General features: G+C 40.8%; 1 protein-coding gene across 3 annotated transcripts in view; it reads left to right on the forward strand.

The window, feature by feature from the left end:
- The window catches only part of tbc1d22a (TBC1 domain family, member 22a), a 133,766-nt gene extending 121,654 nt beyond the window's left edge, over positions 1-12,112 (forward strand). For all 3 annotated transcript variants that reach the window (XM_042403462.1, XM_042403461.1, XM_042403463.1), the window contains one exon: positions 7,620-12,112. In XM_042403462.1, the coding sequence (XP_042259396.1) occupies positions 7,620-7,748 (129 nt within the window). In that variant the 3' untranslated portion in view covers positions 7,749-12,112. The remainder of the gene's footprint in view (positions 1-7,619) is intronic.
- The last annotated feature ends 4,185 nt before the right edge of the window (positions 12,113-16,297 follow it).

Genomic DNA, 16,297 nt, shown 5'->3' on the forward strand with positions numbered 1-16,297 from the left:
AGTGGATGAGGATGCAGTGTTTCGGTCACTGACTTCCTCTGACCATTGGTGAGTGCAATGTTAAAGGAATTGATGCGGAAAAAAGAATAGATGGCAGGCCTATCACGCTCAGCAAAACAATCGTTTGCAGTAAGAATCACTTATAGTAATATACCTAATGACCATAAGAAAATCTATTTTAAATGTTGAGGCTAAATGGGGAAGTATCAGTAATACAGTACAGTCATTTCCATGAACTTGCACTTCAGACATATCGTCGAAGATACCAGGGATGCATTCAAGTGCAACAGCGTTTGAGAATGCACAAATCTAAATATACAGCTGTTTTCACACATTTGACTGGTGATTTTACCAAAATAGTTTCACCGAATAGTATTTCCTGAGTCGACTAGCAGGTGCAGCAACATTTAAACGTGTAGTCGTTTAATCACGCACATCCCTATTCAACACAAGTGATCTGCCTCTTTAAATAAAAAAATAAATAAAATGAAAAAGATTTTAGAGGTATTTTTCAGTTTTGTATTACTGGACATGTCATGGATGACAACCACATCACCCGGGCCATTTCTCTTTGTAAGAGGATTGTCAGCAGCTTCTCTTACAGCTGGAGGAAAAGAAGAGAGCTGGCTGAAGTCCAGATTCAGCTGGGTCTGTCGGCTCACCAGCTCATCACAGAGTCAGCCACACGCTGGGGATCAAGGCAGCAAATGATCGAGAGGGTCCTGGAGCAAGAGGGAATGCTCACAAAAGTCCTGTCCACTGACCAAAAGTCCAGGCATCTTGTCCCCACATGCCAGGACATAGAAGTCCTGGAGGCAGTCCGGAAGGCTCTGAAACCCCTTCAGGACTTCACTGATGCTCTGTCAGATGAGGAGTATGTCACCCTCTCATGTGTCAGACCTGTGCTGTACCTTTTAAACACAAGTCTCCTGGCACATGGAGGGCAATCGCGAACTGTGCAAATCGATCAAGACCTGCACTGTGGTTTACCTCAATGCCAAGCATGTCGATCCAGTATGCCACTGTTGGACATGGCCTCACTTGTGGTTCCACGGTTCAGGGCCAGATACATCCCAAATGAAAAGATCGATGCATTGAAACACAAAGCTGTCTTGGAGGCAAAGTCTCTGCTGGCCAGTCAGGGCAGCTGTCAGCCTGACCCAGCTGTGCCCGCTGTGCCTGAGCCTGCAGACCAAGAAGCAGCAGTGCCACCAACAGCTGAGAAGAAGAAGTCAACAGCAAGCTTCTTCAAACAGAGCAAAGCCACCAGCACCGCACTGACACAGAGGGAGGCAATTCAAAATAAACCTTCAAGCTACAAGTGATACAGATCCTCCCAAATGGTGGAAGGAACATGAAATTGTCTTTCCAGCACTGAGCCACCTGGCAAAGAAGTATCTTTGCGTACTAGCCACTAGTTCCCCTTCTGGAAGGATTTTTAGTTGCAGTGGTAACATTGTAACCTGCCACAGGGCATCCCTGAAGCCTGAGGCTGTTGATAGGCTAGTTTTCCTGGCACAAAACCTGTAAGAGATGTACAGGGCTACATAGGAGGAAATACTTGGTCTAGTAAAGAACCATTTACCTCAGTCGACAACCTGACTACTTTGTCAGAGCAAGTAGGCCTGTTATTTTTTTTCTGTTTACATTTTTATCGTTATTTGCACAGCTGTGTATTTTGTTAAGCAGGAGAGGAAAACCTATAAATGTACTCTTTTTAAATCAGTCTGTTCTTGTTGAAAACAACTGAAGGAGCATTCCTAGAGATAGGCCTGTGTTTATTCAATTATAGGCTATTTACTTTATATAATTTTTCATCTACATGTTGATATATTGTGCAGCTGTATATTTTCAAACAGGGAAGGGAAGCCTTTGCTTGTGAATCTCCCACGTGGCTTTGACTTGCAACTGAACATTTAGCCCACTTCATAGAAAATACCAAGACATAAATTGCGTATCGCCATTCAGTCTACCGAGATTTTTGGTCTATATCATGCAGCCCTACTTGACAGTGGCTTTAGCTCTCTGTATAAGCAATATGTTATCCCATTTTCTTTTTGAAGAAAGAGCCTTAGCACTGATTCTATTGACAATCTGCTTTCCCCTCACTATCAATAGCCATTAACCACTTTAAGCCTTGCCAAGCGTAGGAGATGGAGAGCTAATTGCCTTTTTTTTGGTAGCATACTGTATACAGTAATGGTGAATCAATGTGTTATTTAGTACTGTGGAATAAATAGATATTCATGCCTAAATAACCACAAGGACACATACACACATAAGAAGGCTACGTAAACAATACACACACACATCCTTCTTCTTTTTCTGTCTTGTCTGTTATTCCATTTTACTGTTTCATCTCTTCAATTGAATCATCCCTAGAACAGAAACACATACTGTAGTAAACACTCATACATCTTCTTACACTCCACATTCTTGTTGGTCCATCTCTCTCCTCTCACCGTCATCGTCACCCCCAAACACCTGCAAAACATACATCGGATTTCACGGATCGCAGTTTCCTTCTCTATACACATCACGCTGACACTTGTGGCCTCTCAGCGTGGAGTGTTGCCACCTGTGTGGAGTGGAGTGAGCGCAGCGTTTCCCCCTGACAGCGAGATGTATGCAATTAAACCGTATTAAAGTCATTAGCCTAACAGAAGTGATAGCCAGCAGATGGTTACCACGCAGAAATATGCCCTTAATGAAGCTCCTCAGTTACTATGGGTGTGTGCTTGTGTGGTGGAGCATTCATGAGTGCACTCGTGTGTATGTTGTGTGTATGTTTGTGTGGGTGTGTTCCCTAACGGCTGTAACACTCAAAGCAGTACTTGATTAGACGGTGGTTGGTCCTTCTCCTGTAGCATAGCAATTACTGCCTATTGTTAATTTATAAAGATTGGTAGCACATGGTAAATTTCCCTCCTACTACTTATCCATCTCTCTGAGACATTGAAGCTGTCCATATTAATATTAAGATCTCAAATTGTTTTAATTGTCAGCCCAATCTCTAAATCAGAAAGGCCCCATTGTGCAGTGTGAGGAGTCCATAATTACCCAAAGCTCTGGCAGTTGATTTTGTTAATATTCATGGTCACTTTTTGTGTAAAGAACTAAAACTAAAAACGAACTAACTTGGTATTGGAAGTCTATTTTCGAAGCTCTCTCTACAGTCTTAACCGTTAAAATCGATCCAAACCCTCTTATGTCACTGTTTGGAATCATTCCTTAAGGGATGCAGTTACCTGCGGGGGGGCCCTAAAGTCATCGCTATCACTACTCTCCTGGCGCGCCGCCTGATACTTTTGAGGTGGAAGGAGGCTGCCCCACCTTCAGTCTCCCACTGGATAAGTGATGTGTTGTCTAACCTGTAGCTTGAAAAAAATCAGATATACACTACGGGACTCTGAAAAGAATTTTTAAAGTGTGGAGATCTTTTTTTGACGTTCTTCGACAAACCCTCCACACAAGCACAAGAATAAATAATTAAATTATCGTGTTTCGACCCCTGACATACACCTGCATGTGGTTTTTGACATTCCGGGATTGGACATACTGCCTCTGCTAGACCTCTCATTACAATTTAAATGCTATTCATTCTTCAATTTAACTCTACATTACTAAGTGCCCTCTATTAACTATGGTCTTTCATTATGTACACTTTGATAGACAGGCATACTATGTTGTACTTTCCTCTATAAAGAAGTTTAACCTTATCGTGTGACAGCAGGGGGTAGGAGATGTTCGCTGTGGGGTGGGAACGATGTTCTTTTTGCAAATGTATGTAAATTGCGAAACTCAATAAAAAGAACTGTGAAAGGAAACTCACAACAGGTAGTCTTGTGACCTCAGCGCTCCATACGTTGCCCCATGATTCAAAACACAACATAAATTAGATAACATTGATTTTTTTTTTTTCTTTTTCAAAAATGTGTTTTAATTCCTGTAAGACTCTTGACGATTCATCGTTTATCGATAATGTTAGGCAACATTTCTCATCCCTAGTATCAAAGGTTTGGCATAAAGCAACAACATCAGCAGCATTTTAATTATCTGGTACAGTTAATAGATAGTCCCACTCATGTCAGGCATCAAAATTCATTTAAAAAAAAAAAACAGTTTGAAGACTCTTTTTGTCCAGCGATGTCTATCAGCATTTATTAATTTCACTGAACATAATATAATCAGAATAGTGTTGTTATTCCATAGGGAAGCTTCCTCTTTCTTTGAAGAGCCCGGGGCAGTGAAGTACAGTAAGAAAGGTACATGGTGTCTAGCCCCAGGCATCCAGGACTGCTGAGGTGATGCATAGAATACTTAAAGATACACACATGTTCACGTAAATACATACACATGAACTGTGCTCTTGATGGCTCGCAGACCCATAAACTACACAAATCAAATTAGTGGCAGCATGAAAATCTCTTTCTTTTTTAATAATTTATTTTCCTTTACCTGCTCTCTCTTTGTTCTATTTAAATGGACTATTAGTTAAGGGTGATTTGTCTTCATCTTTATGTGCCTGACAGATGTTCAGCAGGACATCTGCATTTGTTTATTCAATTTTTTTTTTTAAATTGAAATGTTTTTTATTGCATTTGATTGTTTTCACACGAACAGACGTACCATTAACATAAATACATGAACCCGCGCACACTCACATGCGGTCCGTTAGCTGTGAGCAAAATTGTTGGATTTCGCACGTGCGCGCGCGCGTGTGTGTGTGTGTGTGTGTGTGAATGTGAGGGAGGGTGAGTGATGAAAGGGGAGAGCTGATAGTGATGCTCTATTGAATACAGATGAGAAAGAGGCAAACTGAATTCTGATCAGGCTGCCTCCTCTCTTTCTTCCGCTCTCCTTCTCTGCCCAACCCTCAGAAAGAAAATACTTCAGAGAAGTGCGTCTTTCTGAACTGAGAGGGAAGTCATTAGGTCAACCTTGCAAAGTCAAGGTCCAGGTCTTCTTCTCAAAGCAGCATCTATTATACTGTATTTTTTAACTGTAGAGTTAACAAGCTGCTGGATTTTGATGATAGTGATATGCTCCAGTATTTTAGAGAGAATCTCATGAACTGAGAGAGTCTTGTTTCATGTTTGACGACACCAGAGGCCGAATGTGTTAGAATTTTTATCAGAGCTCACTCACTGTCTGAGCATTTTTAAAATACTCCAACAGATTTTTAACTAATTTTTAAAAGCCCAAGGCTCATAAAAGTCAGTCAACACAGTAATCAGTACCTACTCTTTCAGTTAAGTTAAGAAAAACAGCAAATCTATTTAAATAATCAAATTTGACTACATGTCAAAAATTAATGCAGAGCAGCGTTCAGTTATTCAGAAGACAGAGGTGAAACACAGCTGCAGCCTAATCTGTAAAATCTGGCTAGGATGGCAGCTTTGAGCTTAATTAGTTGAAGAAAACTTGTACTTTTCCACACTCACTCGGAATACAAATGCTTTTTGTTGAAAAGTCATCGGGGTCGTCTCACTGGCTCATTAAAAACGAGCAGGGAAGGAAAAAATTAATGGAGCCAAACACCTTCAATTTAATATGTACGAGGGTAAAATAATACGAAGTGCACTGCTGTAGTAAATATATTCACTTCAAGTTTTGTGTAGTTTGACTTCCTCAACAACAGTTGTGTAAAGATGACGGCGGATGTGTGAGAAAATTTTGTAGAACTTTCACATGCTCATAAAAAAAAAGAAGGTTAAGTTTGAGGTTAAACGGACTTGTTACAATTCTATTAAAATACACCAACCATCGGTGTTAAAACACTTTCTGTAACAAGGTCACATCCTTTCAGAAAGCTGCAAACTGCTCAGGAGTCAGATGAGTAAAGACACCAGAAGACCCAACGTGATTTGTCCTTCGATGTGATTATCAACACCATGATTGGTTGTAAACCCTGTTGTCACGGCAATGATTTCGGGCTTGATAATGAAAGCTCTCGGGACACTGATCCATAGCATGCACCTACACACACACACACGTACTTACACCCACACACACACACACAGAATCAGCCTGTCGCACTGCTAACCAGTCTCATTCCCCTTTGAGAGGGAGGCATTAGTCTGGGAAATTGAACTTGTATATGTGTGTGAGTGTGTGTGTGTGTGTTGCCGTCGTCTGTCTTCTTACTTACACGGTAATGTACAGAACAGGAATCTGGGGAAAGGCTTGAGCTCGACTGAATTGCACTTGACACTTCTTTCTTTCCTGATTTTTTTTTTTTTCTCCTCCGCTACCATACCCGCACCCACCTCTTTATCTTTTTTCTCTTTCTCTCTCTCACAGCTGTTATTAAACCACTTTGACTGTGTTAATAACATCTGTGTCACTCTCACATACAGGCAGAGGCAGAGAGCAAGTGTAACTGTGCCTGTCTGCTACACTAGAATTACTCTTGTACGCACTAGACCCCAAAGGATATACTGTGTGGGATCACGAATGAAACTACAACCTGAGATAAAAATTTTGGCCTGCAGTTGCATTGATATAGTTGATTTTAGGCAGTGTATTTTATTCATTTCTTTTTAATTCATGTTCCTCGTGGGTTGCATTTACACCTTGTATTAGCAAGTGACCTCTATTCTGTCTTCATCTAATGTTCAGGAGAAAAAGTGTAAAATACATTACAGCTTTTTTCTGTAGTTGCTCCATCACACTTTTACACTAAGCTGAGATCCAATCAGAATGCCTCCTCCGTCTCCCAATGTGGTCTATCTGATTCGATAGCATTTGAGTGTGACGGGTTCTTTCACCTGGTATTAACATGTCATCTGGACATCTGGATACATTACCTGGATAATGACATCCAATCCACGGATATTTGCATTCACACCTGGCATTAAAATGCGCTCTCGTTTTCTCCAAAGTGCCTTTCATTGTGATCAGATCTCAATATGCAAATTAGCCAGGTGGAGCTGGCGGACTTGTCAATGAACATGGTGTCTCCCAGGTCAAGGAAACTGCTGCTTAAATGATCTGAATGATCATATCTGGTCTGAATGATCTGATCGTGTTCTGACTGCATTTACACCTGTATTAACATGTGTTTGTCCTTATCCAGATAAAATATTAATTAAAGGATGCGTTATATAATTATAATAATTACTTTCATTGTCAATTCCTGTGATGATTATTTTCTTCATTAATAGATAAATCGTTTGGTTTATTAAACATGAGAAAATCTGTTTTCCATATTCTAAGGTCTTCAAATGTCTTATTTTTTCTGACCAACAGTCCAAAACCCTAATATGTTTATGTTGACATAAAACAGAGTCAGTGTTTGCTGTTTCTGCTTGAAAAATGACTTAAATAAATGTCATGCAATAAAGTATTATAAAATGCATCACCTACCGCCTACCTGCCACCCACTTCCTCTCTCGTCTTATTTCCTCCTTTACACTCTCTTCTATTGAAAAGTTGCAGATTCATCTTTGCTTTTCTTTTCCTCCAACAGTCGACTCTTCTACTAAATATTTTATGTTCTCTCTTACTCTGAAATTGACTCAGTGTCTATTGTGCTTCTTCCTCTGTCTCCTCCTGTTATGTATTTTCTCTTTTCTCTCTAAATAATTTGTCCTTTCTTTCTTTCTTTCTTTCACTAGGGTCTGATGATTCTCCTGCAGAACCTCCCCACGATGCACTGGGGCAACGAGGAAGTAAGCGTGCTGCTGGCCGAAGCCTACAGGTTGAAGTTTGCCTTTGCCGACGCGCCCAACCACTACAAGAGATGATAAGCGTGGCTCTCCGCAGCTGCCCTCCCTTCTCCTTTTCCTCTTCTTCCTCCTTTCCTTCCCCACACTCGTCTACTGAACTTCGAGGCCCCTGCTCCTCCGTGGAAGGACTGCCTCCTTTTCTTAACCCCCTTTTCCCATATTGCCCAATGGGCCTTTCAGCTACTAAGAGATTTGAATCAACCAATGACTGAGAGGACGTGCTGTGTAGCACTCTTAACATGTTGATGTGGAGCCTTTTTTTTAAATTATTTTTTTTCTCTGATCAGCTCTGAAATGCGCACTCCTGCAGTCCAGCGCAGACCTCAGAACCCTCTTCATCAATGAAGCTTGATCCGCTCAAGCTGACGCCTCAAAGTACAACCTCAGGCGTGATGTAGGACCATGAGCTGTTGCTCAGCACCGCCTGGGGTTTTCTTCTGGCTCAGAAAAATGTTCTTTCCCGCTTATTGTTATTTCCAATACCACGGCAATACATTGTTGTTGTTTTTTTTTGGTTCCCTAAGGCAAAGATTTGACCTTTTTTGTCAGTTTGCCAAGACAAAGAAAGATGGCAAAAGGGCAGTGCGCTAGATGGTTTACATATCTGAGCCCTCTCTCCTGGTCACAACACAACCTGACAGAACGTGACCTCTCCTGTTTTTCTAGGGTTTTTTTTTTTTTTTTTTTTTTTTCCAGCGTCATGCCAGGAGGGACGGATTGTTTTCCTTCATGACAAACTAACACACTAGGATTCTACACAGAGAGAAAGATTATCTGTCTGTGAGTGGAGGATTGTCTCCCTCTTTCTACAAACCACACACACACCAACTGAGTCTCCTCCCTCATCCCATCCTCCAACATCCCAGTGTTTGAGTGTAAGACAAACAGCGGTAAGAGGCTGCAGGTCCAGAGAGTCGCACATACGCAGATCGACATAAAACAAAGTAATAAGCCATTAGGAGTAAGAAAGCTACTTTTTCCCACTCATTAGGTTTTTCCCTATGAAGGGCCATGTCTTATCTATTAGCTACTCCTCCTCTCTGAACTTAGGACTACCTCAGAACACACGTTAACACGCAAGTAGTGAGAACTTAAGATCCAACTGACCTAAAAATACACACATTGTTGCATACATCACATAACAGCAAGACACAAACTACACATTCACATCAATTTGGGCGTCAAAATCAACTGTTAAATTACAAATCAAAACAGTATATCTCCTCATGGAAGCTTCATTTGTTATTCACAGAAAAGAAACAGATCCAAATGTGATTTAAATTTAGCCTTTATTAAAGTAAAAAATTAACTTTCTCTCTTTGCGATCTGTCAGCACCTCCTACGCTCCTGACATTTCGGCCCTATTTTCAGTTTTCTCTTGGTTCAGTGTTTTGACTCCCTCTGCAGCGTGTTAAATACGGCATATCGGTAGAAGGGGTCCGCCACTGTTTGCTGAGAACAAACTTCAGAGCAACATGTCTGTTTTCGCCTGATAGTACAAATGAAGCACAAATGAAGACGTTTGGGAAGTAAATGCCTCTATCTTTAAGAAAGTCTTGCATCATTGTTAATGTCTTTCCCTAACTTGGAGAAGCTGGTCCGAAGTTCTCTCCAATATGAGAGGAGAAGATAACTATTATTCACCACGATCTTTCATTTTAAATATCCCATTCTTTTGCATATAGCAAGCTGCACAAATATGAACAAAAACATCTGGTGCGCCTAGATTAACCTCATTATTCTTGTGCACATGACCCTGAGCTTTTCACTGATCATCGCAGATGTTAGGAAAATACCTTTTTTTTAAAAAAAATGTTTTTGTCTTTATGTTGCTCTGTTCGTGTAGAGCACATGGGATGTCTAACCCAAAGTCAGTAGCACCATATTGGTGTAATGTTGGGAGGAGGGGGCGGGATGGTAATCAGACATTCATGACATAACACAAAGCGGTTAGCGTTCAGAGCCTCCTGTCGCGACTCCGCCAGGATCCATTATTGTCACCGGAGCTCACAAAGATGGTGCGCGTAGGTGTGTGAAGGGGAGATGGAAGGAGAGAGGGAGGGAGTTGTGTTTCTTTGGAAGTTTCAGCACTTTTTCTGTGAGAGCTGTCAGTCTTTGATCACACGTTGGGATTTTTTTTTTTTTTCCCTTTTTTTCTTTTTACACAATCTGCACCAGTTTCACAAGCCCCTCATCTCCCATGCTCTCTGACAAGGAAAAACTGCACTTAATTTAAAAGTCTATAGCCTTTTTTCCTTTTGTATGAGATATATTCTTTCAATCAGCGTTTTAAAGATTTGTCTTTCTCTTCTTGGTTTTATTTTTTTATGCTGTTTACATGACAAGCCTATTAAGTTGTGCCTGACTCTGGAGACACAAGACAACATCCTTGTTACGTTTTTGACCTCAGATTAACTTGAAAGATTTTAGATTTCTGCAAGCAATAGTATGACATTTTGAATTTGTTGTGAAAAGACAGAAAAATATCTTCTTTTTTTTTCTTTCTTTTTTTGTACACATCGAGTTTTTAGGTGTGTCAACCACAAACTGAACTGCTTGATTATACACTGGGCATTAATGTCAGATTAATAGTTCAAACATTGACCATTCGATAAACCCCTCCCCCAAATAATGATTGTCCAATCATAGGCAGACCTGTCAAGCTTCTCCATATCTCAGAGCGATGTGAACGGGGATGTAGTAAGCATTGAAAGAGTTTTGAGACTCATATGTTTTTTCTCGTAGCCTCTCCAAAGCCAGAAACACAAGAGGATGTATTGAGTAGTGTGTTTGAGGTAAAATACATTCATTGGCATGTCCAGCTTACTACATTACTCTCCACAGTAGTAACCCAGTGATACTTCCCAGGTCAAGCAGCACATTACTAACTAACATTAGTTTGTGGGGTTACAGGTTATGTAACATCCACTGTGTAGTATTTCTCCACTGTGTGGGGTGCCTAGGATGAGTTTAGGGTAACATTAACAGAACACAACATTTGGGGAAGTTAACGCTCTAGCAACCCAAGCCAACATTACCCAAGATAATGTTTTGTTTGCCAAATACATTGGTTTAATCATCATTCTCAGTATGTAAACCAAGCAGCCAAACAGATTTATGTTATGAACGAAGTAACAGTCTTATCTTGCATTTTTCTATATAATTACTTAAAATACTAGGACCAACTAACTAGCTTTAGACTATACAAGAACAATGCTGTTTCTTTACTTACATGTCTTCTACATGGACTATCAACTGGTGAGGATGCTGACTTTTTGCCTAGCTTTTAGCACATTATCATGTATGTTAAGACCCTTTTTACAGGGTTCTTGTTTTACAATAGGTCAGAAACATTAAAAACATTGAGAAGCTAACATTAGCTCAGTTTGCTGGCTAGCTAGAGCTAATATAATCTGCTGTGGGTAGTTGTCATTCCAGGCAGGAAAACTGATAGTCGCAGGCTAGAAATGAGAATCTGGCTGTCTGAAATTAAAGGAGCCATTATTCCATAATGTTTTATAAATTTTGAATAGTATGCTGCTAATGTCACAGTGTGAGAATGGAAAGCTTGACAGGCGTAGCTAGGGGAGGTGGGGTTTAGCGAACAGTCAATTATTATGCTGTTAATTACCCAAAGCCCTACTTTTCAAGACGTTATGTTGCCTTATTGCACATATTAATATTAAACACTGTGAGGTGTGCTGAAAACTGAAAAAAAAAAAAAAAAAAAACTGAAAAAAAATTATTTAAACACAGACTGCCGCAATGGCCAACATCCTCAAAAATGACCAAAAGTAAAAGTTTTTTTGCAATTTCTAAACTAGGTGGGAAGGCAGACGATGTAAGAATTAGCTGCCTACACAGACCTTTGTGAAAAGAGATGGTTTAATGAACAGACATGAATACGCAAACACCCAAATTAGCCTGCCTGTAACCCACTGTCTCTCAGCACACATACGTCTCCATGGTGATGAAGGCCTAGGTGGTATATGGCTGGAGCCTTCTTTCTATTAGCACGCACACACACACACGAGGAGGCAAACTTCAAACATTCTTTGCAGCATCTTCAGGAGGGTATCCTTAAGTAACATTTTCAGCTGCTTTCATTTTTTTTTCTTTTTCTTCTTTTTTTTTTCTTTTTTTTTTTTTGCTCTACTTCTCCAGACATGAAAATATGTTTATGAAAACCAAACTGAAAAGAAAAAAAAATCCTCCCCATGTCTTTTGCCTCTTGAGTACTCAGAAAATCTAATAATACTAGAGCGTGTGGGTGACAGGAGTAGTGGTTGTTGAATTTAAAAATGTGTACAGAGAAGATTTTCAAACAAAATCTGTAAATAGAAAGTGTAAATAAATCCTATATATGACAAAATTACTTTGGATCTGGTGTGTAAATGTGTTTTCTTAGGGTGTGTGCTTACTTACGAGCTTCTGTCAGAAGATTTTGCTGCCGTGTGTTTATGAGTGAGAGAGAGAGAGAGATCACAATCGGAAGGTACGAGCAGAGTGAAATTCACAGCATCTCTAAATATTCCTTGTCCGACTGCCATCAATTAAAGTCAAGGTACAGTATGATATTTCAGAACATCATGTCCCCAGTGCTTCACTATCTAAACAGCATTGAAACTTGCAGCAACACAGTTCTGCAGTGTAGCGGTCTCTACCCCAGTGAGGCTAAAATAAAACCCTTTACTATGATGAAAACCCAGAAATGATGCAGAATTTTTTAAATCACCTCTGCTGTATGTTGCACATGTGTAAAGAATACAATTAGTGCAGCGGTGTGTCTGCGCATGCATTAGCCAGTGCAGCGAGCAAGCCACGGCTAACAGCAATGCTAATGTGCAGCGTGTAGCTAATTGTATCGGCTGTATTCACACACCATTCCCATACACCCAGTCTAACAGGTAAACACTTCTTGTCTGATCCCTCTGGAGGAAATGGCAGCACCAGCTTGGTTAATGAGACTTTCTCTGTCAATGTGTGTGTGTGTGTGTGTGTGTGTGTGTGTGTGTGTGTGTGTGTTTCAGAGGAGGGGAAGGAAAGCGGAAGACAGAAAAGACAAAAAAAAAAAAATCAGAGGCAGACTGCATTCACTTGCAAATGTGAGTGCGTACCTGTGTGTGTGTGTGTGTGTGTGTGTGTGTGTGTGTGTGTGTGTGTGTGTGTGTGTGTGTGTGTGTGTGTGTGTGTGCGTGCGTGCATGCATGCAGCAGCCCACAGTAGAAGCTCCCTCGCTCTCGTTAGGCTGACTGATGTTCACTCAGGCAGCCAATTATGGAGTGCCGGTCACTGAGGACTCCAGTCACTTCATGGGAAATTAAAAATACATTAAAACCAACAATGGTCGCAGGAAGGCACCCACTTGTGCCCGCGTGCGTACACTCATACACACACACACACACATATCAGGGTAGTAAGAGAATGAAAGATGAAAAAGTGCCAACAAAGAGCCAGCTGGAGCACACTATGAAGCAAAAGAGATACAGTGCAAATATTAGCATAATCAACTTTCCCTTAAGTCTTTTGCTCATGGCCATTTTCCCCTCACATATATATATCATAGTATTTCTTTGTATAGTAGGTCACTATTATAGTATCAGCCTATATGCTGTTTAACCCCCCTCCCCCCAATTCACAGGCATATAAACTGCCACTTGCCAGCGTGAGTCCTTTTCATCATGGTCTCACTCAGGGTCTCACAGGCAGAAATGTCGAGACAGACTTCACGGCATTTTCATGGGATTCTAAGCCCACGTCTGAAATCAATTTCCTGATTCAATTTCAAAGAGAGGATCTGCACAGCAACAGCATTATTGTCACAATGAAGGATAACACGCAGATTGAGGATGTCTCTGGAGAGGATTTTAGATGCACTGTGGAGGCAACTGTGATGTAAATCAGTTTCAATTGAAAGTTTCTGCTGAGGCAATGAAGGGAATATTCTGGGTGTTCAATGGAAAATTATTTGAGGCTTCTTAAGAGCGGCAAATATAATGTTATGCATGAAATGTAAAAATATTTTTTTATAATGGTGACTTGAAAATTGTGAACCTATCCTTTAAGTCATCATCTCCATTTCATCTACAGAAGTACATCTAGCGCTCTGTGCATCTACAAGGAGTTACAGCTTCTAACTGCTTGAGTCCACAGAGCTTCATAGAGATATCAGCAGCTCAAATATTTCACAGTGTGCATCACATGTGAATAGCAATTTCTTTTTCTTGCAATCTTCTGATTTCTCATCCAGCTGAGGAAGTGCGTTAGAACACCTGCACACTGACCGTGATAATCTTTCCGGCTAAGAAACGCCGCAGGCACATCTAATCTTAGCTGGAAGATTATCATGGTCACTGCACAGGTGTTTTAGTTTACTCAACATGCTGTTAAATGCTGGCTCCGACTGGTAAGTTTGGTGTTTGATATACAAGTTACATTAGCAGGTGAATTGTCATGGTTTAGAATTCATGAACTGAATTACAAAGGCCAAATTTGAATCATTTTAAACTTAAAGAGTACCCGAAATAGACTGATCTAAAAATTAACTGATGAAAAGGGTTTGGCTAAGACTAGACAGTCATTATGTGGTGAAAAATAAGACTGATAAATAACTGGATTTAAGATACATATTTTATTTTAGTCAGCTGGTAAAATAGTAAAAGTAGCTTAGTAACATTCGGATTTATCATCCATTGGGACAACCTTCCCTGCTCCTGATGATGTGGAACAGAGTGTTCTTCAGAGATTAAATTCAAAGGCTATTTGAAGAATGCATTGCATGCTTCATTTGAGCTCCTGCAACAAAGAATATTTTCAAATCTCGGTGTCTCAGTGATGTCTTTCTGAATCAAGAACTTTGTGCAGACAATTACACAACTGAAGAGTTCTGAACTTTGACATGACATTTATTTTACTTTCTTTCTGTGTTTGTCAGTGAAGATTTACACAGGATGTGAATATTTTTTTGACTTTGCACAATTAGAGCAAGCCTTCAAACTCAGGAGACTTTGAGTGATATATTTGCTCGAGAAGAGCACTGAACTCCCCAAATAAACTGTGACTGCTTACTCATGACGTCAAGCTGAATTTCAACAGGACTGAACTCCCATCAAATCTACTTTATGTCTTCTCTTCATCACTGACAGCGTCATGGTGACGAAATTTACAAGACTTTTTATATGTGTCACTCTCAATCCGTCTCCACACTAAGGCCCTGCTCAGACAGACATAAGCACTGAGTGGAAAAACTGTTGCCCTCTCGTTCAACCGCTGCCTCGCTACAACAGGTTCCCGATGCTGACCTAAACTTAAGCCAAACTTTTTCCGCAATCAATGCAACAACATTGCCTCAGAAATGTCAAGATGAAAGATGAAACTGTTGTCACTGTGTAAAATACTGACACGTAGTATTATAAACAGCAGTGCAGTGTCTTGGCATATGTTTAGCCTTCAAACTTGTGCATCGATTACTCAAACCAGCCTTCCTAGATCATATTTCATTGTCTCACCAGCACCTGAAGCAACCAACATAGCCCCTTACATTTTTTAAAGGGGATGCATCATGCACATTTCCAGGTCTATATTTATATTCTGGGGCTGTACCAGAATATCTTTGCATGATTTAGAGTTCGAACAAGTCCTTATTTATCTTATACTGAGCCTTTTTTTCAGCCCCTCAGTTCAGCCTCTGTCTGAAACAGGCTGTTTTAGCTCCTGTCTCTGTAGCCCTCATCCTACCAATATAAACATAGCACAAAAAGGAAGGAAATTTGTGTTTGGTAGATTATTTCTTTGTTGTAACAATGCTTCTTGGCAATAAATCTTATACCGTTGGAAAGCCTGTTTATTTCCCTTTTAAATGGTGCCACATTTATAGGGAACATTCATTTGTGGGATGAGCAGCAGAGTTGAGTATGTGGCTTGCGCTCATGAAAAATTTGCCAAATCTTCTCTGCCAATGCCAAACAGCTTATTTTGCTGTTGCTATTGACTCTTGTTTTGAGCTTCTGGTACCCCCAGGTGTGGCCAGGAGGCTTGCCATGACCCTTCACCGTCTGGCCCGTTTGCGCTGGTGTTGGCAACACGTGCACTGGAACCTGAACATGTGGAGGAACGTTATGTTCAGCGATGAGTCCAGATTCTGCCTACAGCAGTTGGATTGTAGGGTCAAAGTGTGGAGAAGACGCGAAGAACGCTATGCTGATTGCTGCACCGACAGAGTAACATCTTTTCGTGGGGGCAGTGTGATGGTGTTGGGCGGCATCTCCCTCACTGGAAAAATGTGGCTTGTCATCATTGGAGGCAATCTCAATGCAGAGAGATATTGAGATGAGATTCTGCAACCAGTGGCAATCCCATATCTCCACAGTCTGGGACCGAACTCTGTCCTCCAAGGTGACAACGCTCGCAGGGTTTATCAGACCTCCAGAATTTGGGAGTGGAGAGGATGGAATGGCCTGCCGGCAGTCCTGACCTCAACCCCATTGAACACAGCTTGGGCGTGCTGTTCATGCCAGAGTGACCAACACAACCACGTTGGCTGACTTGCGACAAATGCTGGTTGAAGA

Source organism: Thunnus maccoyii, chromosome 23 (genome assembly GCF_910596095.1).
Source record: "Thunnus maccoyii chromosome 23, fThuMac1.1, whole genome shotgun sequence".
Taxonomy (NCBI): domain Eukaryota; kingdom Metazoa; phylum Chordata; class Actinopteri; order Scombriformes; family Scombridae; genus Thunnus; species Thunnus maccoyii.